The sequence below is a fragment of the Cheilinus undulatus genome, linkage group 16 (assembly GCF_018320785.1).
Source record: "Cheilinus undulatus linkage group 16, ASM1832078v1, whole genome shotgun sequence".
Taxonomy (NCBI): domain Eukaryota; kingdom Metazoa; phylum Chordata; class Actinopteri; order Labriformes; family Labridae; genus Cheilinus; species Cheilinus undulatus.
Genome location: NC_054880.1, coordinates 36,416,283 through 36,440,012, shown reverse-complemented (window position 1 = coordinate 36,440,012; position 23,730 = coordinate 36,416,283). Strand labels below are relative to the sequence as shown.

At 38.6% G+C, this 23,730-nt stretch overlaps 2 protein-coding genes and 1 pseudogene across 3 annotated transcripts; all 3 read right to left on the bottom strand.

The window, feature by feature from the left end:
* Positions 1–171: 171 nt before the first annotated feature.
* Positions 172–1,129, bottom strand: LOC121524317 (ladderlectin-like). Its single transcript, XM_041809653.1, has 2 exons — positions 1,065–1,129; positions 172–772 (listed from the first exon to the last, which is right to left on the bottom strand). Exon 2 carries the CDS (start codon positions 727–729, stop codon positions 256–258), a length of 474 nt encoding a protein of 157 aa, XP_041665587.1. The 5' UTR covers positions 730–772; positions 1,065–1,129; the 3' UTR covers positions 172–255.
* A 3,301-nt stretch (positions 1,130–4,430) lies between these two features.
* On the bottom strand, positions 4,431–23,445 carry LOC121523308 (ladderlectin-like). Of its 2 annotated transcripts, none has more exons than XM_041808128.1 (2): positions 22,834–23,445; positions 4,431–5,150 (listed from the first exon to the last, which is right to left on the bottom strand). In XM_041808128.1, exon 2 carries the CDS (start codon positions 5,105–5,107, stop codon positions 4,625–4,627), a length of 483 nt encoding a protein of 160 aa, XP_041664062.1. In that variant the 5' UTR covers positions 5,108–5,150; positions 22,834–23,445; the 3' UTR covers positions 4,431–4,624. The 2 variants fall into 2 exon arrangements, with proteins under 2 accessions (XP_041664062.1, XP_041664061.1); XM_041808127.1 differs by lacking the exon at positions 4,431–5,150 and adding an exon at positions 18,111–18,947.
* On the bottom strand, positions 15,649–17,252 carry LOC121523427 (annotated as a pseudogene).
* Positions 23,446–23,730: the final 285 nt, after the last annotated feature.

The following is a 23,730-nucleotide window of genomic DNA, read 5'->3' as shown; positions in this document are numbered from 1 at the left end:
TTACCAAGAAAAGAACATTGATATCGAATTACTGTGTTTATGAGAACAGAACACAAACATGAGACAGTTTTCTTTTCACAGGTTTATAATTTCTGCAAATTTATTCTGCTTAACCTTCAAAGATTAAAGAAAAAGCCATTTATTTCTACAACTCTAAAATATCTTCATTGATCCATCATTTAATGTAGCAGAAATTTGAGAGGATACATGTTGTTCAGCATACAGAGGCACAGATGAATCTGAACGATGTTGACTTCATGAAAACGCACAAACAAAAGGCTTCGTCATGGTACACAGTATGTCATTCCATCTGAAGTCTGGGCCCCAGATCTCTGTACAGTCTTCGTTCCCTTGATAATTGTCCGGCTGTCCTGGAAGCCAAATCGTAGTGTTGACTGCAGACCCATCTGACCACATCCAGCTTCCTTCTTTGTGGACGTCACTGAGTCCGATCCAGGTATGTTTGAGACCAGGGTCAAAGTTCCTGATGAGAGTTTTGACAAAATCTTGCTCCGCCAGGCTGTGGATGGACACCAGGTTGGCTCTGATTGACACACAGTGGAGCTCTGCATCGGCCCAGGTCATAGATGTGGCGACGTACTTGTAGCAGCGGCCGTTGAAGCTGTACCAGAACAGAGGACAGCCTCCACGCTGGAGCTTGAAGTCAGGATCTTCTGAAGGAGGTGCAGCACCCAGAGCCAGGCCAAACAAGAAGAGGAGCAGCAGCATGGTGATGTCTCAGTCTCTCTGTCTTTGGAGAACTTGATCTTCTCTGTGAGGTGATAGAGAAAATGAGAGAGCGCTGCAAAGCGAATTTCCTACTAGAAATCTTAGCTGGCCACCGTACATATTTCTGCAAAGTAAACCACTCCAAAGCTGAGTGTGTCTGATGCTACAGAGTGAAACTGTTTAATGCTTTAAAAAACTTCTAGAGTTCCTCAGTAAAATTCATTTTGACCATGAACATGAGTAGAACTTAACATGAGAGTTACAGGCTCTAAATTGTAGAAATAGTTTTATTCATGAGCTGCACTCTGTTAGCATGCTAATGCTAACTAGCTTACCATGTGTCTGCTGTCTACACAAACATTGCAGACGGTGATCTTTTGTTTATGTGCTGTTCAGGTGTGAGTCTGGATGAGTACGGTGGCCTGAAAGTGCAATACAAAAGATCAAAGTTTGACACTATTTTACAAAACTTTAAAACATTTTGAAAAGTCTGAAGTAAATCTATAAAAACTGAAACACTTTAAAAAACTTGCAAAAAAATGTGTGAAGGTGATTCTGTCTTTGTAATGTTGTACACAACTTGTAAAAGTGTTTCAGACTTTGTGATGTTGTGTCAGGCGTTGTTAATTTGTTTTAAGATTTGTAAAAGTGTTTCAGTTCTTGTAATTTTTTGCAAGACTTGGTTAATTTTTGTTCCTGTTTTGTAAGAGTGATTAAGTCTGGAATTTTATTTTCTGCTTTTTGTAAAATTGTTATGTAAAGCAAAAAAAAAAAAGTTAATTTCTTTCGTCATTTGTAAAAGTGAAAAAATTTGTTTGTAAATTTGTTTTATGAAATATTTTTACCATGTAAATTTGTGATGTAAATTTTTGTCAAGTTTTGTAAAAGTGTTTCAGATTAAAGTTTTTTGTTACGCACTTCCAGGCCACCGTACTCATACCTACTTACATTTGAAAAGCACATAAAAACAAAAGATCACCGTCTGCACTGTGAGTGGTAAACAGCATAATCACTTTCACAAATTTTTTGCAAGTTTTTTAAAGTGTTTCAGTCTTACAGATTTGTTGCAGACTTTTCAAAAATGTTTTCAAGTTTTGTAAAATAGTGTCAAACTTTGATCTTTTGTATTGCACTTCCAGGCCACCGTACTCATCCAGACTCACACCTGAACAGCACATAGATAAAAGATCACTGTCTGCAATGTTTGTGTAGACAGCAGACACATGGTGAGCTAGTTAGCATTAGCATGCTAACAGAGTGCAGTCCATGAATAAAACTATTTCTACACATAAGAGTTTGTAACTCTCATGTTAAGTTCTACTCATGTTCATCGTCTAAATGCATGTTATTAAGAACCTCTAGAAATGTTTTAAAGCATTAAACAGTTTCACCCTGTAGCATCAGACACACTCACAGACGCTCAGCCTTAGAGTAGTTTACTTTGCTGAGGTATGTATGTTGGCCAGTGATTGGATATGATTTGGAAAGGCACACACTTCTCTCCAGAAGGCCTCACAGCTGTACAGGCAGGCTAGATGCATCGATTGCGTATTGCTGCCCTCTACTGTTCATTGTTCAAATGTTCTATAATTTATCAGATTTTCCAGTACAGCCCAGTTCCATGTAGAAATTCCAACAGTTTTTTTTTTTTCATTTTTGTCCTGTTGTCCGGATGAAGCAAAGTGGACACATTGAAGACGGTTTCTCGAGTGGATCCTAGATCTTTGTTCAGCTTACCCTGTTGGCTAGAGAGCTTCTTGCAGTGGATTAAAACATGGCATACAGTTTCCGTCTCGACACATTTACATTTGCCATCAGGGTGTTTCTCTATCAGAGCCAGCCCACTCCTCAACCCACAGCACCCAAATCTCAGTCTGGTTATGACAATGAAACCTCTTCTTTTTGAGGTAAAAGGACCTTTTTTCCAATGTTCTCTGTATTGTGTGGTAGCCACATAAAGCCCACCTCACACCCTGCCCTGTGAAGTCTGTACAATGAGTGATATACAATGCCTGGCCAAAAAAAAAAAATCGCCACCAAAAAAGGTCACACACTCTAATATTTCGTTGGACCACCTTTAGCTTTGATTACAGCACACATTCGCTGTGGCATTGTTTCGATAAGCTTCTGCAATGTCACAAGATTTATTTCCATCCAGTGTTGCATTAATTTTTCACCAAGATCTTGTATTGATGATGGGAGAGTCTGACCACTGGGCAAAGCCTTCTCCAGCACATCCCAAAGATTCTCAATAGGGTTAAGGTCTGGACTCTGTGGTGGCCAATCCATGTGTGAAAATGATGTCTCATGCTCCCTGAACCACTCTTTCACACTTTGAACCCGATGAATCCTAGCAGTGTCATCTTGGAATATGCCCGTGCCATTAGGGAAGAAAAAAATCCATTGATGGAATAACCTGGTCATTCAGTATATTCAGGTAGTCAGCTGACCTCATTCTTTGGGCACATAATGTTGCAGAACCAAGACCTGACCAACTACAGCAACCCCAGATCATAGCACTGCCCCCACAGGCTTGTACAGTAGGCACTAGGCATGATGGGTGCATCACTTCACCTGCCTCTCTTCTTACCCTGTTGCGCCCATCACTCTGGAACAGGGTAAATCTGGACTCATCAGACCACATGACCTTCTTCCATTCCTCCAGAGTCCAATCTTTATGCTCCCTAGCAAACTGAAGCCTTTTATGCGTGCCAGTGCTTTGACCCTTCTTAAACAGACTAACATCTTTTCCACGACCACAGGTTGTGTCTTTCTACATGGTTGTTTAAGAAGTGAGAAGTTACTCATTGCATCAGCTGGGGTTAAATAACTTGTTGCCAGCTGAAAGATAATCACCCATGCAGTAATTATCCAATGGGAGGCTCATACCTATTTGCTTAGTTCAATCCAGGTGGCCACTTTTTCAGTGTATTTCTGTAAGTGTGCTGATTAAGGGACAATAGTCAAATAACTTGACTGCAAGGACAAAAAAGCAAGTTTAAGTGCTGTTAACTTGATGAACTTAAAACTGAGTTTCATCAGCTCAGAGAAATAGAGTTGAAATAGTTATTTTGGATTTTGAAGGAAACACAACTCACAACTTTTGAACTACCTTTTACTGTGAAGTTTGACAGTGCTGAGAAAAATTTACAAGATCTAAATACTTAATTTGTTTAAAACAAGTTAACTTCAGTAAATTGAGTTCTTCAGCTTTTATGGCCATGGAGTACAAGTAACCTGTTTGTCATAGTTATTTATAACAGATCCCAAATAACGTAGTTAAAAAGTTAACAAATGTTAGTTTTTACATTGTAGAGAGGTGTGTGCCTTTCCAAATCATGTCCAATTAGTTTAATTCACCACAGGTGGATTCCAGTCAAGCTGTAGAAACGTCTCAGCAAAGATTTACAACTCCAAAACACTCTTTTCCAGGACTTAACACATCTTTCAGTTTATGCTTTGAAAACACTAAATCTCTTTGTTTTAAGGTAAGTATCTTAGACACTGTTGATCCTTGAGGAGTCCAGGTTGGAGCAGATGAAGAAGTAGATTAAAGATCTCTAAAGCAATTTAAGTCAAAGGTTTTTTCTTAAATTCCATCTTTATTTTCCACATGTGTCTACCACATTAGTATCAAATGATTTTTCATATGAGAACAGTACACAAACATGAGACACTTTTCTTTTCACTATTGAGTTCATCACAATTAATTCAGTTCAGCCAACTAAAGATTACAAATCACATTTTAATAATTCTAAAATATTTTCTTTGATCCACCATTCAAGCAGCAAAGATTTGGGAGGATACACTTCGCTTGACTTGCCTGTGCACATACAGAGGCACAGATGAATCTGTGCACTTAACAATCTCTGTTTAGAGTAGATTCAACATCTTTCTAATAACAAATGCGGGTTGCACAAACAAAAGCGTATCCGTTGCCGCATGGTATGTCATTCCATCTCTTAAGACTGCCCCAGTTCATGTGTACACAGTGCTCCCTTCCTTTCTGATTGTTTGGCTCGCCTGGTAACCAAAACCTGAAGTTGACTGCTGTCCCATCTGACCAGCGTCCTCCACGGCTGTGGACGTCATGGAGTCCAATCCAGGCCGGTCTCTCAGAAGGGTCAAAGTTCCTGATGAGGCTTCTGACAAAGTTCTGCTCTGCCAGACTGTGGATGGACACCAGGTTGGCTCTCTGTGACACACAGTGGAGCTCTGCAGAAAGCCAGTTCACTGGAGTGGAGATGTACTTGTAGCAGCGGCCGTTGAAGCTGTACCAGAACGGGCGACAGCCTCCACGCTGGAGCTTGAAGTCAGGTTCTTCTGAAAGAGGTGCAGCACCCAGAGCCAGGCTGAACAAGAAGAGGAGCAGCAGCATGGTGATGTCTCAGTCTCTCTGTCTTTGGAGAACTTGATCTTCCCTGTGGGATGAGAGTGAAAATGTTTGAGAGAGCTGCAGGTTTCTTACTTTTATATCCTTAGAGAGGGTGTTGACCCTGTTTGTGTGATTCCATTATCATATTGAGGAAATAACGTGACATTAGCCCTTGAATAATAACCTAGTTCAGCTTAGATGACAAAGGTGAATTTGTTATTGTTAGGGAGTGAGAATCATGATGAGTGAACAAACATTAACCAGGATTGTAAAATGAAAACAAGGAAGCAAAACACAACAATTAAAGTTACTAAAACTGATACTAAATAACATTACTGGAATCTCCATAAATTCATAAATCTAAGTTCCATAAAAGTGATGAAGATAATGATGCTTGACCTGCATGATAACAAAGCTATGTTCATGTGCTCTGACCAGGCAGCAGGGTTGCCAGGTCTGCAGTTTTCCCGCAGAATTGGGCTACTTTTTATGAACTGCTGCGGGTAGATTTTTTTGTCCGCGGGTTGAGCAGACCCATTTTTGATCTCTTGTGTATGTGTATATACTATCCAAAGCAGAATACACGACATCATTTACCCTCAAATACAACTAAATCAACCAGCAGAGCAGCAGGAAAACATAGAACATGGCACACAGCCAAAGATCCTCTGTGCCACACTGGCACATAGACATACACAAACAGTACACCTGCACGCACAAGAGCGATATATGTGATGTTGCAGTGGCTTTAATGGCTTATGTTGAATTCCAGCATTGGGCTTGGTTTTGGGTTAGTTTTTATTGGCCGTTGGGCTATATTTGTCACCCAGACCTGGCAACCCTGCCAGGCTGCCATCAGACAACCATCTTCCTTTTTCTGTAACAGAATTAGAACTAACATCTATGCTGAACTGTTAAAAACAAACCAGTGTGACTGTCATAGTGATGTCACTTTGTCACCAACTGGTTTAACTGCACATTTGTAGAGGTAGAGTTCGTAGCTGGCCTCCATACATACCTCAGCAAAGTAAACTACTCCAAGGCTGAGTGTGTCTGATTCTACAGAGTGAAACTGTTTAATGCTTTAAAACCCTTCTAGAAGTTCTCAATAAAATGCATTTTGACTTTAAACATCAGTAGAACTTAACCTGAGAGTTACAGACTCTTGTGCAGAAATGGTTTTATTCATGAGCTGCACTCTGTTAGCATGCTAATGCTAACTAGCTTACCATGTGTCTGCTGGTTACACAAACATTGCAGACGGTGATCTTTTGTTTATGTGCTGTTCAGGTGTGAGTCTGGATGAGTACGGTGGCCTGCAATACAAAATTAAGTCTGAAACTATTTTATGAACATTTAAAAACAATTTTTAAAAGTCTGAAACAAATAAAAACTGAAACACTTTTACAAAACATGAAACAAATTTGTTAAAGTGTTTCAGAATTTGTGATTTTGTGTTTGGCTTTGTTAATTTGTTTCAAGTTTTGTAAAATTCAGTAATTGTTTTACTGACCATAGTAATTTTTTCTTCAAGTTACCTGAAAGTGAACCAGTTTGTAATTTTGTGTTGGACTTTTTTCAAAATTATTTTGTAAAATGTAAATGTATCTTGTTGTGCCGCCTTTAATATAAAGACAGTTAGTTTAAATGCTAAAAGTTAAAAAGTAATAAAAGCGAAATATTTACACAAGTTCATGTTTATGGGCTGCCATCTAGTGGTCATTGTCATTTAGGTTTCAAGTGTCAGTTAAGTTTCACTTTTAGTCAGACATGCTGAAATGAAGCAGGCAGGCAGGACACAGAGAGAGCATGATCTTGTGTTGCTGAATGGTTTACTGGTACGCTTTCGCCTTGGGGACCATTTGTCTGTAAGTTTTGTGTTTAAGTGATTATACATGTGTTAAAATGTTTAGAGAAATTTCACATAAGGATGTTTATGGTGTTTACGTTTTACATGCCCATTGCTAGCTAATGCTAACTTTACAAGCTGATTGATCGTAGCTGCTATTTTGGTTAGCTGGCAGATTTGTGTTGAATCAGCTGTACTTTCATACAGTTGCTTGTTTGTGACTTAATGTACGCATATGCAGAGCTTTGGACTGATTCATTTTTTATTTTTTGTGTGATCCTACAGTTTTACAAAAGGAAACAAAACAATAAGAAAATTGTATAAAGGAACACTTCAGTAAAGCCAAGAAAAGTCAAGCCTTGTGTTTCATTGGAGGCCTTTAAAGTGTTATCTGACTGTCTAACTCTGTACATGGATACGTGCAGACAGGGCAGTACACTTGTCATTTGTAAGAGTTTCTTTTGCTCTTGTAAATTTGTTTTTTGAAAGATCAAAATGTTTTTGTTGATGTCAATTTGTTTCAAGTTTTGTGAAATAGTTTCAGACTTTATCTTCTCTTGTACTACAGGCCACCGTACTCATCCCTACTCACATCAGAACATGAACAAAAGATCACTGTCTGCAATGTTTGTGTAGTCAGCAGACACATGGTAAGCTAGTTAGCATTAGTATGTAAACAGATAGCAGCTAATAAAAAAATCACTATTTCTACACATAAGAGACTGTAACTCTCACGTTAATGTAGCACCATGGTTAAATGTACTAATGTATATTTTGTTTACATTTTCTCTCATTTTGATTAAGTTAAAAGAAGTGTGCACTTTGGGCTAAACCAGTTCCAAACACTGTATTTTCTGTAATATGTCACATTTATGTCCTACAGGAGACACCATTGAGAAGTTATCAGAAAAACCCTATCTTTTCGAACAGTCCTTGAATGCATCATTCACTGATGAGAGTTGACAGATGTCAGTCAAGAGAGAAGTGCTCTATGATTAACCTATCAGGTGTAAGAGCTCTGATCAGGAACTTTGACCACAACAAGGGACTAACCTGGATCGGATTCAGTGATATCCACAAAGAAGTAGGGATGCTCCTATACCATTTTTCCTTCCTGATATGATTCCAATACCAAGGTGTTGGGTATCGGCCGATACCGAGTACTGATCTGATACCAGTCTGAACTTTCTGAAATGACTGTTCAGACTAGCAAATTATTTTAGACCTACATTTGACTCAAAATGGCTCAACAAGTAGAATCATAATGTACAGCATCTCTGTGAGCCTGAAGTTGTTTTATTATTTTGAAGATTGATGTATGTCTGTGACAAGGATGCAAAAGTGCAACTGTACATACAGATGTCATTTCATGAACGTTCTTATTAAAGCTGGATAAATGTCTCATTATGTTGCAAATTTGACCTCAATTAAAATAAACATGTCTGCTCTTCCTGTCCTGTGTTGTCCCTTACTGCAGTGGTTCTCAGCGTGGGGGTCGAGACCCCTCTTGGGGGTCATGAGACACTATGAGGCAGTCACCAGATGCTTTAAAGGAATATTTTAGTATTTTTAAAGTTGAGTCATATGAGGTACCTAGAATTAGTAGTTGCATTAGCCTCCAATGACTTCAGTGAGCATTGATCCCAGAAAGCTAGGCTATACAGTGTAACAGATGGGTACAGTTTCTCCCTGGAATTTAACGAGTTTTTGGTGAAAATAGCCACAAAACAATTTGGGCTCAAACGTATGCACTGTCAAAAATGTTTGAAGTGTTTTTATTTCATACCCAGAAAGCCTCTGTGTTTTTGTCATTATTTTGCTACTGGTTATGTGCTCTTGCAGGCACTAGCTGATTGCAATGGCTGACTCCAGTGTGGAGATTTTTCACTGGACAGAACTCCTCATAACCTTTTTATATAATTATTGCAGTGGTAGGTTTTCATGATTTATATACACAAGTATAAAGGACTTTAATAGCCTAGATAACATTCGTAAAATAAAACAAAATATCTGCAGACTCATTGCTGGCCACTTCAGAACTCTCCAGCGCTTTGTCTCCAACCATTTCTTGGTGCTTTTTGAGGTATGTTTGGGGTCATTATCCTGCTGGAACACCCTCTGACGCAGACCCAGCTTTCTGACACTGGGCCCTACATTGCGGCCCAAAATCTTTTGAGAGTCTCCAGATTTCATGATTCCTTGCACACAGTCCCAGTGCCAGAGGCAGCAAAATAACCCCAAAACATCTTTGAACCTCTACCATGTTTGACTGTAGGTACTGTGTTCTTTTCTTTGTAGGCCTCATTCTGTTTTTTGTAAACAGTAGAACGACCTGCTTTTCTAAAAAGCTCTACCTTAGTCTCATCTGTCCACAAAATGTTCTCCCAGAAGGATTGAGGCTTACTCAGGTACATTTTTGCAAACTCCAGTCTGGCTTTTTTATGTCTCTTTGTCAGCAGTGGGGTTCTCCTCAGTCTCCTGCCATAACGCTTCATCTCATTCAGATGACGACATATGGTCCGAGCTGACTGTTTTGCACCCTGAGTCTGCAGGACAGCCTGAATTTGTGTGGAAGTTGACTGAGGATGTTTACCCACCATTCCAACTATCCTGCGTTGCATTCTTTTGTCAGTTTTTCTCTACCGTCCACGTCCAGGGAGATTAGCCACAGTTCCATGGGTTATAAACTTCTTGATTATATTACGCACAGTGGACAAAGGAATTTCAAGATCTCTGGAGATGGTCTTGTGACCTTGAAATTGTTCATATTTTTCTTCAATTTTACTTCTTCAGTCCTCAGACAATTCTGGGCTCTTCTTTCTCTTCTCCATGCTTGGTGTGACACACACAGGCACACAATACAAAGGTTGAGTCAACTTTTATACATTCTAACTGGCTTCAGGTGTGATTTCTAGATTGCCAGTACCTGTTACTGCCACAGGTGAGTTTAAACGAGCATCACATGCTGGAAATAAAATGATTTACCCACAGTTTTAAAAGGGGGACAATCATTTTGTCTGGCCTATTTTTGAGTTTTGTGTAAAATTATGTCAATTTTGGCTTCTTCTGCTGCTTTTTTGTGTTGTTCCAATTCACAGAAATGAAATAAACATATTTATACCAAAAATGGTGTATTTTCTGGAAAAATTCCAGTGGTGCCAATACTTTCGTCCATGACCACTATTAGATAGCTGCACCTGAATTGACAGGATGTGCCAGCACAGAAGAGCTGAGCCAAGGGTAACAGGCTTTACATGACTTCATGTAGTTACTTGGATGGTGTACAGATTGCACAGGAATTAAATGGCTCTGGAAGAACGACTGGGCTAGGTGTAGGTCAATTTTTATATCTGAACCTAGTTGTATCCCATACCTGAATGTGTGTTTCTTCGGCAAGGTGGTAAAAGGATAACTCCTCGACCTTTACTGTCAGATAATGACGATAAAATTGTCAAAGAACTTCAAACTTGTGCATTTTGATGGTCAAAGGCCATCAACTTCTTGGATAGCTAAGAATGACTGGACGCTCTGTATTAAATGCCAAGAAGACAAGGCAGAGGCATTGACATTGACAACACACAACACTGATCTGAAACTTAATTCAAGTTGCAAGTGTATATACAAGTTAGTGTAAATTGTACATAGTTATTTTACTGATCAAAAACATTGATTTGAAACCCAATTCAAGTTTCAAGTTTATATCAAACTTAGGGTAAAATGTAATAGCCAATTTCTTCCCTAACCTCCACCCTCTCCAATGGTATGGCAGACAAATTAAACTAATTAGGTCCTTAATATCAGTAAATATCCATTCCTGATAAGAAAATTGATAAGAAAACAGTTATCATTGGTGGTCATTTTGAAAAATGGCTGCCATGGATGCCATGTTGAAAATTTGAGATGCCTCCATATCCACATCTTTTGGGAATGCCTTTGGCTATAACTGTACCAAATTTCATGCTTGTATCACAAAATGAACAGTTGTTATGGAATTTCTAGTTAAGTCAAATCCCGCTCCTATTTTGTACAGTTTCTGACAGTGTTAAATATTCAGAATAGCAGACAGTGCGTTTATTTCAAAGTTATATTAACTATTAGAGCTCACGCGGCATGGGTCTGTGCCGCAGGTACACCCCTTTGTAAATTGCTTGGTGACTTTTGAACTGTAAATCTTAGACGCGAACTTCTTTTTTTCTGTGAAAGCTCTATGTTGGTGCCTTTCTAAATATGTTCTTCATGCATTCATAGTTCTTACAGAACATTTTCTAGTGAGCCCTTAACTTGGCTGAGTTCCTGGGGTCTCTGAGGACAGCGTTATCATATACAACAAGAAGTGACACAGTTTAGAAAAACATTAATAACTTTTGAACCATAAGTCATAGGCACTCTTTTTTTCTTCTGAAAGATGACTATATTGCCGTTCGTTTGCTACTCTCAATGTCTCCATAGCCCTTACGGACACTGTTCTAGCGAGCCCGGAAATTTGGTGAGATTTCGGGGTCTTTAAAGATATATCCACAGTGTTAGATCTGAGAATAAGCATCTTTTTGCCCATTTTTAATCCATTTTCAATCATTTACTTTGGCTTTCTTCAGTGGGTAGTGCTGTGGACTTGCTAGTATGTTTCTGGTTGTTGTCCTTCTGCATAACCAAAGAGCTCTTGAGCTTGAGGTCATGAACTGATAGCAGGACGTTCGCCTTCAGGATTTTCTGGTAGACAGCAGAATTCATTTTTCCATCAATAACAGCAAGTGGTCCAGGTCCTGAAGCAGCAAAGCAGCCCCAGACCATCACACTGCCATCACCATGTTTGACTGCTGACATGATGTTCTTTTTATGGAATGCTGTAATCTTTACTACAGATGTACTCCACTTTCCAGAAAGTTCAGCTTTTGTCTGTTCAGTCCACAGAATATTTCTCCAAAAGTCTTGGGGATCATCAAGATGTTTCTTGGAAAATGGGAGATGAGCCTTTGTGTTCTTTTTTGTCAGCAGTGGTTTTGGCCTTGGAACTCTCCCATGGATGTCATTTTTGCCCAGTGTCTTTCTTATGGTTGAGTCATGAACTCTGAACTTAACTGAGGCCAGTGAGGCCTGCAGGTCTTCGGATGGGGTTCTGGGTTCTTTTGTGACCTCCTGGATGAGTCGTGGTTGCACTCTTGGAGTAATTTTGGTTGGGTTAACCACTCCTGGGAAGGTTCACCACTGTTCACAGCTCTCTCCGTTTGTGGATAATGGCTCTGACCATTTATTGCTGGAGTCCCAAAGCCTTGGAAATGGCTTTGTAACCTTTTCCAGACTGATAGATTTTAATCACTTTGTTTCTCATTTGTTCTTGAATTTCTTTAGACAGTGGCATCATTGTTTTTTAGATCTTGTAGCCCACTTCACTTTGTCTGAAAGCTTCTATTTAAGAGATTTCTTGATTCAACTAATCAGGCCTGGATGTGGTCAGTGAAATTGAATTCAGCTTTCCAAGAACTGTGGTTAATCACAGTTAACTCATAATTTAACAAGGGGGGCAATTACTTTTTCACATAGGGCCAGATAGGGTTGGATTATTTCCCCTTGATAAATAAAATCATTTCGAAACTGCATTTTTTTTAATCTGGGTTAAATGAGTCTTCTAAAACTACTTCAGCCTGAAATATGCATATCAAATACTTATACTTCTGGGGTTTTTTTTTACCCTTTAAAGGCCAATATGTTAACACAACTCCACTGATTTTAGTAGAACAAAACACAAGAACTCAACTATAATGCACCCACATACACATAAACACACCATTACTCAAACATTTCTTGTCATTCCTTGCAGAAAACAGTAAAAAGTGTTAAATTTGCAGCATGTCTTGAATGGGAAAAAGTAGCACCATCTGGTGGATAAACATAAAAATAAAGAATTGAAAGCAAGTAGTAAAAATGTGATGTTAACTTAGAGGAATGCATTAGTTTATTTTACAATAAAATCTGGACAAATAGGGCATTTTCAGTGGTTTTCAAAGGAATATTTTAATTGTTAGGAACAAATGTGCTGTTTTTTGTGTAGCTGAGCCATTTTAGGCTAAATTAATGAATTGAGATGGCAATTCTAAATGTTTTTAAAACATGAATATCCTCTGGCTTCTTTATATGATACCTCATAACATAATGAAAAATGTTTGTGACTGGTAGATTATTTAATCCATCAGCTACAGGAGCAGGTAGACAAAAAAAGTTTAATTCCAACCCTGATCTGGACACCCATGTGGTTCAACCTCTGCATGTTTTGTCCTCTAGAAACAACAGTAATAGGATTATAACCTCTGTGTGCACCAGTCTTAAAAAGAATGAAATGTAGTTTTAAATGTGTTTTATTCTGTGATGCAGATGAACTGTTGTAGAGTTTGCTTTGATTTTAATCTCTGGCAGCTGTTGTATTGTGTCTTCATGTCCAGGGATCATACTAACTTTATCACTCCAAAACAGGCATTTTCTATTACTTTACATGTCTTTCAATATGTTTATAAAATGCTAAATTTATTTGTTTTTTGGAGTTTTTTAAATAATTCATTGATCTACAGGGAGCCTCCATTTGAGCAGATGAATTGATAGATTTAAGATCTCAAATGCAACAACCTCAACCAACCAAAGTACATTACAGGCTTCATATGTTATCTACTAAAAATACAAAACAAACATTAGTATCAAATGACTGCATATATGAAAGACTGTATTCTTATTGATTTCAGCACATTTAATCTGCTCAGTACAGTTCATTAGTAAGACTCTAAACAGGGTATATGCAGGAATCTTGAAGTTAATTTTAATACCTTTTTAAGACTTTTTCAAGACCTTCTCAATATTTTTAATACCTCACCACCACTTCAAGCTGTAACCATTTACATCAGTGATATTTTTAACTTAACAGTTTTAGTTTGTGATAAAGACTATAGACCACTGTGATACAACAAAATTCAAATAGGCTGGGATAGAGCTGCGAGTTAATTCCCATTGACACAATGCTTATCTTCCTCTTGCATAATGTACAATATGCCTCCGTGACATTCCCCTCGACTGACTGCAACTAGTCTTTGAAGTCCGGCATTTCCAGCCAGGACTCTGCAAATTTGCACTTTCCCATTATGTTGCCGATCAGCCATCCACAATAGCCTAGTTTTTTATGTACCTGTTCATCTTTGTTTTTTAATAAAAATGAATAAATTCACACACTTTTACAATGTTTTTAGGACTCAAACTCTTGGACAGCTAATTCAGAAAAAATACTTTCAAAATGTAAGACTTTATAAAGTCGTGATAAGACTTTTTAATACTTTTTAAGGGTCTTGATTTTCCCAAAATTGATTTATCACCTTTTATTACTTTTCAAGACCCCACGGATACCCTGCTAAAATACTGTTTTAACATTCACAGCAGCAGACATTTAGGAGGATTCATCTATGTTGCTCGACTTGCCTGTGAAAACACCAGTGTTGGGCACATTACTTTAAAAAAGTAATTAGTTATAGTTACTAATTACTTCTCCCAAAAAGTAACTGAGTTAGTAACTGAATTACTCCACTATAAAAGTAACTAGTTACCAGGGAAAGTAACTATTGCGTTACTTTTTTTTTGTTTAAATATGTCTAAGAATTTGGATGTTTCCCAAGCAGGTTTCACAAGCCAGTTGGCTGGAAAGGTTGAGAATCACTGGTATAGAGTAGAATTGCATAGGTGGGTACTTACACAGAACTTTTCCATTCAGTTCAGTCGGTGTCACAAGTTTTTGTGAAGCTGGAACAGAAAAATCCAGCTTTAGCTGCTTGGAAGGCGCGGCTCTGTATCCTTCCTTGTTAGCGGAGCTCACGTTAGCCACACTGCTATCATCATCAGTGGTGTTTTTGGCCACTAGTTTTGTAGAAGCGTGTGCCGTTGAGAGATGCTTTATTAGATTAGAGTTGCTTACAATGGACATGGACAAACACTTCACAAACACAAACACTTCTGGGACATAATGTACACTTCACATGTACGTTCTTGCCTTTTACCTCAAGGAGAATAAAGTAGTGTCTCTACTTCCACTTTGAAAACGCCAACTTTTTCTCCAGACTCGTCATTGCTGCAGCTCACCTCTGCTAGTTAGGGTGTGTAGGGCTGCTGTGTGCGCGTGTGGTGGTGTAGTGTTGTGTGTAAACTGAACACTGCCTCTGATTGGCTTACCATGAAAACTTACTCTGCCTTAGCCAATCATCATCACTTATGCGGTTGTCCCGTCCCTCCCTCCTCTCTCACCAAAGAAAAAAAATAAACAGTTTTGCAGCTCCTGTGACTGAGAGCCAAGTCAGACGACAAGAGCTTCAATGAGCTTTAGTTTATAACGCGCCCCATTTAATTGTCGGTAACGGTAACAGCGTTGTAACGATGGAAATAGTAATTAGTTAGATTACCCATTACTGAAAAAAATAACGCCGTTTATTTTAACGCCGTTATTCCCATCACTGGAAAACACAGAGGCACAGATGTATCTGCATGATGAGGACGTCAACAATCTACGGTGGCCTGGAAGTGCAGAACCAAATGTCAGACACTATAATTTTGTATCATGTTTTGTAAATTTGTTCCAAGCTTTGTAAAAATGTTTAAGACTGTAATTTTGTATGGCACTTGCAGGCCATCGTAAAAATCCCTGAAGCAGATGATAAATCAGTCAGTAGAATTACCCACAATCACACATTGTGCGAGCTTCACAAACAACAGGAAAAATTTCGGCACACTGCCCGTCATTCCATTTCAAGCCTGGGCCGTAGTTCGTGTGTGCACGGTTTTCATTCCCTCTAGAGTTGTCCAGCTGTCCTGAAAGCCAAAAGGCAAGTTGACTGCAGACCCATCGGACCACATCCAGCTTCCTTCTCTGTGAATGTCACTGAGTCCAATCCAGGTTATTCTCTCAGAAGGGTCAAAGTTCCTGACAAGGGTTTTGACAAAATTCTGCTCCGCCAGACTGTGGATGGACACCAGGTTGGCTCTCTGTGACATACAGTGGAGCTCTGCAGCAGCCCAGGTCACAGGAGTGGAGACATACTCATAGTAGTGGCCGTTGAAGTTGTACCAGAACAGAGGACATCCTCCACACTGGAGCATGAGGTCAGGATCTTCTGAAGGAGGTGCAGCACCCAGAGCCAGGCACGTAAGTGATGAAGATAATGATGCTTGACCTAAATGATAACAAAGCTACGTTCACGTGCTCCAGAGTTGTAATTTTGTTTGGGACTTGTAAAAATGTTTCAAACGTTGTGATTTTGATTCTGACCTTGTAAATTTCTTCCAAGCTTTGTAGATGTGAGTCAGTCTTCGTGATTTTGTTTTTTAATTTTTGTAAAATTATTTTTTTTAATGTAAATCAGAGACAAAAAAGCTTTTAATGTTTTTGCTCCATCGTCTTGGTCAGAGTTACAGGGCCATCTTAAACTTGAGTGTTGTGTCAGTTTAGGAGGTTTTCAAAACTAGAATCAGGGAACATTTGACCAGTGTGTGAACATGCTTTTCCACTGAAAGCTGCTGATTTGTAACTGATTTGAAACTTATAATGCTGCTGTCTTGGCCATGACTCCTTTGTAAAAGAGATTTTTGTATCTCAGTGGGAATAAATCCTGGTTAAATAAAGGTTAATAAATTTGTTGTTTCATTTGTAAAAGTGTTTTACTATTTTAAATTCGTTTTATGAAGTATAAAAATGGTTTGGCTGACGTATATTTGTGTCAAGCATTGTAAAAGTGTGTCAGACTTATCGTGATTTTGTATTGCACTTCCAGGCCACCGTACTCATCCCGACTCACATCTGCAAATAAACAAAAGATCACTGTCTGCAATGTTTGTGTTAACAGCAGACCCATGGTAAGCTAGTTAGCATTAGCATGGTAACAGCTCATGAATAAAACTACTATTTCTACACATAAGAAACTGTAACTCTCATGTCAAGTTCTACTGATATTCATAGTCAAAATGCATTTTATTTAGAACCTCTAGACATGTTTTTAAGCATTAAACAGTTTCACTCTGTAGCATCAGACACACTTGCAGACCCTCAGCTTTGGAGAAGTTTACTTTGCTGGTGGCAGATGATTGGAGTCCACCTGTGCTAAATGAAACTGACTGGACATGATTTGGAAAGGCACACTCCTCTCTAAAGAAGGCCTAACAGCTGGTTTAGGAAGGTTACATGTATCGTTGGCGTATTGCTTCCCTACTGAGATTCTGATATGAAGACTCCAGCCTGTGATTCTCCCACTCTGTGAGGAACTCAGCTGCGTATCTGTACATCTTATCGGAGCCAGCCCACTCCTAAGCCCACAGTGCCCAAATCTTAGTCTGGTTATGACAATTAAACCTCTTCTTTTAGAGGTAAAATTACCTTTTTACCTCCGCCAAGGAGGCTATGTGATCAGCAGGGTTTGTTAGTTAGTTTGTTTGTTAGTTTGTTAGCAACATAACTCAAAAAGTTAGGGACGGGTTTTGATGAAATTTTCAGGACATGTCTGAACTGGCATAAGGAAGAACTGATTCGATTTTGGGAGTGATCCGGATCCCCGTCTGGATCCAGGAATTTTTTAAAGGATTCTTCTCTATTGGGAGATAGGGCTAATGGCGGAGGTCGGCGCTCTCCGAGTGCTTTTATACTTTCCACTGTTCTCTGTATTGTGTGGTACCCACATAAAGTCCACCTCCCACCCTGCCCTGTGAAATCGGTATAATGAGTGATATATTTCTGGAAGTAAATCCGGGCTCATTAACATTGTGCCCCTATAGGTGAAGGGATGTCTTTAACTGAGATGGTAATTTCACTCATGGTGCAAAAGGGTTTAATGCAAAAAGGCATTCAGGGGAAACTATGCTGATTATGGGACGATAGTCAGATAACTTGAGTCCAAAGAAAAAAAAGCATGTTTAAGTGCTGTTAACTTGATGAACTTAAAATTGAGTTTCATCAACTCAGAGAAATAGAGTTGAAATAGCTATGTTGGATTTATATGCTTTTAAACATGAAATCTCTTTGTTTTAAGGTAAGTATCTCAGACACCCTGTTGATCCTTGAGGAGTCCAGGTTGGAGCAGATGAAGCAGTAGATTGAAGATCTCTAAAGCAATTTGAAGTCAAAGTTTTTTGTTAAATTCCATCTTTATTTTCCACATGTGTCTACCAAATTAAATAAACATTAGTATCAAATGATTTTTCATATGAGAACAGTACACAAACATGAGACACTTTTCTTTTCACTATTGAGTTCATCACAATTAATTCAGTTCAGCCAACTAAAGATTACAAAACTCTTACATTTTAGTAATTCTAACATATTTTCTTTGATCCACCATTCAAGCAGCAGAGATCTGGGAGGATACATGTTGTTTGCTTTGCCTGTGAACATACAGAGGGACGGATGAATCCGTGCAATTAAACAATCCCTGTTTAGAGTAGATTCAACATCTTCTCTAATAACAAATGCGGGTTGCACAAACAAAAGAATAACTTTTGCTGCACGACATGTCATTCCATCTCTTAAGACTGCCCCAGTTCATGTGTGCACAATGTTCCTTTCTTCTGTCATTGTCTGGCTGACCTGGTAACCATGACATAAAGTTTACTTCTAACCCATCGGACCACATCCAGCGTCCTTCTCTGTGGATGTCACTGAGTCCAATCCAGGTCGGTCTCTCAGAAGGGTCAAAGTTCCTGATGAGGCTTTTGACAAAGTGCTGCTCCGCCAGACTGTGGATGGACACCAGGTTGGCTCTCTGTGACACACAGTGGAGCTCTGCAGTAGCCCAGGTCACAGGAGTGGAGACGTACTTGTAGCAGCGGCCGTTGAAGCTGTACCAGAACGGGCGACAGCCTCCACGCTGGAGCTTGAAGTCAGGTTCTTCTGAAAGAGGTGCAGCACCCAGAGCCAGGCTGAACAAGAAGAGGAGCAGCAGCATGGTGATGTCTCAGTCTCTCTGTCTTTGGAGAACTTGATCTTCTCTGTGGAATGAGAGTGAAAATGTTTGAGAGAGCTGCAGGCCTCTTACTTTTATATTGCTTAGAGAGGGTGTTGACCTTGTTGGTGGGATTTCATCATTATATTGAGGTAATAACTTGACATTAGCCCTTGAATAATGGCATAGTTCAGCTTGGATGACAAAGGTTAATTTATTATTGTTAGAGAGCGAGAAACATGATGAGTGAACAAACATTAACCACAACTGTAAAAAGAGAACAAGGAAACAAACACAACAGTGACTGTTATTATAGCAGATAATCAACAACATTATCAAACACTGGAACATTTATAGCAATTTTGGCATAAAACACTATCTATATATTAGATAGTGATGCTATATATTAACCAGGATTGTAAAATGAAAACAAGGAAGCAAAACACAATAATTAAAGCTATTAAAACTGACACTAAATAACATTACTGATCTCTCCATAAATTCATACATCTAAGTTCCATAAAAGTGATGAAGATAATGATGCTTGACCTGCATGATAACAAAGCTATGTTCACGTGCTCTGACCAGGCAGCCATCAGACCACAACCATCTTCCTTTTTCTGTAACAGAATTAGAAATAACATCTATGCTGAACCACTAAAAAAAAAAAAAAAACCCAATGTGACTGTCATATTGATGTCACTTTGTCACCAACTGGTTTAACTGCACATCTGTACTGGTAGAGTTCCTAGCTGGCCACCGTACATACCTCGGCAAAGTAAAATACTCCAAGGCCGAGAGTGGCAGAGTGTGTCTGATGCTACGGAGTGAAACTGTTTTATGCTTAAAAACACTTTTACAAGTTCTCAATGAAATGCATTTTGATCATGAACATGTGTAGAACTTAACGTGAGAGTTATAGACTCTAAAGTGTAGAAATAGTAGTTTTATTCAGTTTTTGTAAATTTTCATGTAAAATCAAAATTTGTTACATCTTTACAGATGACTTACATATTTCATGATGGTTTGTGTTTTCACTTTACTTGTAAAATTTAAACAGCATGTACTGGCATTAGTTTTTCTCTGTAATGTCTATATCATCCACACTTTGTTAATTTTGTTAACATACCAACTCCTGGCCAGTCTGGATACAGCTCTGCATGTGTTGCCCTTAAATGTGTTGGTTGGGGAAAAAAGAAAAGGTAAAGTAGGTCTGGATTTACAACTCCAAAACACTCTTTTCCAGGACTTGACATGATTAATGCTTTCAAACATGAAATCTCTTTGTTTTAAGGTCAGTATCTTAGACACCCTGTTGATCCTTGAGGAGTCCAGGTTGGAGCAGATGAAGCGGTAGATTGAAGATCTCTAAAGCAATTTGAAGTCAAAGTTTTTTGTTAAATTCCATCTTTATTTTCCACATGTGTCTACCAAATTAAATAAACATTAGTATCAAATGATTTTTCATATGAGAACAGTACACAAACATGAGACACTTTAATTGTATAAAAATAAAAATATACAGAACAGTGTTTTAAATGTTAAAACTCAGTTACATTTAAAAGGATATTAAAAATGTTTAAATATTCTTTTCATTATTTTGGGTTTTTTTTTCTTTCAAGTATTAGACGCGTGACAAGCAAATGAGAGATAGGAACTTTTGTTGTTATCTAGAGTTTACTGTGTGGACAGCTCATTGAAAACTGTAATACTGAAGGTGTTGCAACATTTTACAGATGCTGTGTTAGCAACTGTGGAGCTTCCAACATGTTTCAGTTCAGTCCTTTATGTTCAATCTTAATTTTAAAAAAAGTGCTCTGAGAACGCATTATATGGCCTCTGTGTTTATGGGGTTGGAGGTGGGCCGCGAAAATTTTGGAGATTTAAAAGTGGGCTCTGAGTTGGAAAAGGTTGGGAACCACTGGCCTAGAATATAAACGTGAATATTAGTTGGAAGGGGAAACATGATGAGTGAGCAAACATTAACCAGGACTGTAAAAACAGAACAAGGAAACAAACACAACACTGACTGTTATTATAATCGATAACAATATCAACTTCTGGAACATTCACAGGAATTTTGGCATAAAACAAAATCTATACATCCATAAATCAAAGTTCCATAGAAGTGATAAAGACAATGTCGCTTGACCTAAATGATAACAAAGCTACGTTCACATGCTCCAGAGTTGTTTAGATGTTCTGCTGCACAGAAAGAAAATCTGACCAGGCAGCCATCAGACCACAACCATCTCCTTTTTTATGTGTAATAGAATTAGAAATAATAATAACTAAACAATATGACTGTCATATTGATGTCACTTCGTCACTACCAACTGGTTTAACTGCACATCTGTAGAGGTAGAGATCCTAGCTGGCCACCGTACATACCTCAGCAAAGTAAACTACTCTAAGGCCGAGGGTCTGTGAGTGTGCTACAGAGTGAAACTATTTAATGCTTTAAAACACTTACAGTAGTTCTCAATGAAATGCATTTTGACTTTGAACATGTGTAGAACTTAATGTGAGAGTTACAGACCCTAAGTATAGAAATAGTAGTTTAATTCATGAGCTGCACTCTGTTAGCATGCTAATGCTAACTAGCTTACCACGTGTCTGCTGTTTACACAAACACTGCAGGTGTTGATTTTTTGTTTATGTGCTGTGATGTGAGTCTGGATGAGTACGATGGCCTGGAAGTGCAATACAAAATAAAGTCTGAAACTATTTTACAAAAATTTAAAAACAAATTTTACAAGTCTGAAACAGATAACAAAGACTGAAACACTTTTACAAAACATGAAACAAATTTGTAAAAGTGTTTCAGAATTTGTGATTTTGTGTTGGGCTTTGTTAATTTGTTTCAAGTTTTGTAAAAGTGATTCAGTAATTGTCTTTTTGACTCTAGTTATTTTTCTTTAAGTTCTCTGAAAGTGAACCAGTTTGTAATTTTGTGCTGGACTTTTTTACAAAGTTATTTTGTAAAATGTAAATTTATTTTGTCATTTGTGAAAGTTTTTTGCTATTGTAAATATTTTTTGAAAGATAAAAATGTTTTGGTTGATGTCAATTTGTTTCAAGTTTTGTAAAATAGTTTCAGACTTTATTCTCTCTTGTCCTTCCAGGCCACCGTACTCATCCCTACTCACATCTGAACATGAACAAAAGATCACTGTCTGCAATGTTCGTGTAGTCAGCAGACACATGGTAAGCTAGTTAGCATTAGCATGTAAACAGATAGCAGCTCATTAATAAAACTACTATTTCTACACATAAGAGAACTCTCATGTTAATGTAGCACCATGGTTAAATAAGCTAATGTATATTTTGTTTATATTTTCTCTGATTTTGTTTAAGGGAAAAGAAGTGTGCACTTTGTGCTAAACCAGTTCCAAACACTGATATTTTACATTTATGTCCTACAGGAGACACCACTGAGAAGTAATCATAAAACCGCTGTGTTTTCTAATGGTCCTTGAATGCAAGGGTGTCAAAGTTTGTGTGTGTGGGTGTGTGTGGGTGTGTGTGTGTGTTGGGGGGGGGCATAACTAATAGCAAATGTGACTTTTGAGAAGTGCTGGGAAGATGACTAAAATTGGTTTTACTGTAGGTAAGACTACTATGAAATGCAGGCATAGGCTTATTTGATGTTTTAAGTGATTTTTTTGTTTTTTTTTTGTTTTTACTATCAGTACTGAAACAACAACAAAACATGCAAGCAATCATAGACACAGTATTATTCTCATGTCTCACACACAAGCAGCTCTGCACTGGCTGTCAACAAAGCCAGATTTACAACAAACCCCAACACTGCAAACTCTAACACTGAGGAATCGACAACTGGCATATATACAGACCAAGATATGGCATCAGATAATTTACCTAATAACAAAGAAGAACTTTACATGTTGTGTTTGAAAAGGTGATCTTACCTCATGCTGTCAGTCCAAAGGAAACTCCTCATCATGTATATCCAATTGTTCAACAGTATCTCCATGCATATTCATGAGTGCAAGTTGTGTTAGTCTCTGCTCCCCTCTCCACAAAAAAACATGTCCACCCGCCCGTACTGCTCTAAAGATACCAGCTTTTTCTCTACAGCCTTGATGCATGCAAAACAAAAAAACACAGTCCGTCTCTGCAGTGTGAAGTAGCCGCCTCCATTTTTCAAACCATCTAGGCTGAAAAGTCCGGGTTAATGTTCACATCTCCAAAACGCCTACCAGGAAAGGCATGGTCCTGAGGCTGGCATGGTTGGATCAACAGTTCGCGCTGTCCTCCCGCACCTGTCCTTGGCCCGGCGGTACTTTAGCCGCTAGCTTCTCCCTCCACTCCCCCGGCAGCACTCGTCCTGTTGGAGCTAGCTGCAGCCTCCTGGGCTATATTAGCTTGACAAACCTTAGTTCCTGGCTCTCTCTCGGGTAAAGCGCTGGGGTGTCACTGTTTTTACTCCAAGTTCTGCAGGAAGTTGATTCCGATTCCCCGCATGCTTTAGCTCTTACGTTGATTCATAAAGAAGTCTGAAATCCGTTTTTGTAATCCCATTTTTGTTGTGTGACTGAGCTTGCGTGAGGTCATGACCCCAGACTTAAACATACTCTAAATAGGTTGATTTTTAAAAGAAATCAATAAATAAAATAACTACTGAAACAAAATATTGTAAATATTTTTTTTTTCCAAACTAAATTATTTCTCAAATATGTATTTAGTAATTTGTATCTGTTCACATGAGGGTTCATGTAATTTTTCTACCACCTGCAAGGGGGTGCTGCAGCACCCCTACTTCCCATGGCCTTGCTGGGTAATGTCCTCTTCTTCTTCTGTGGTGT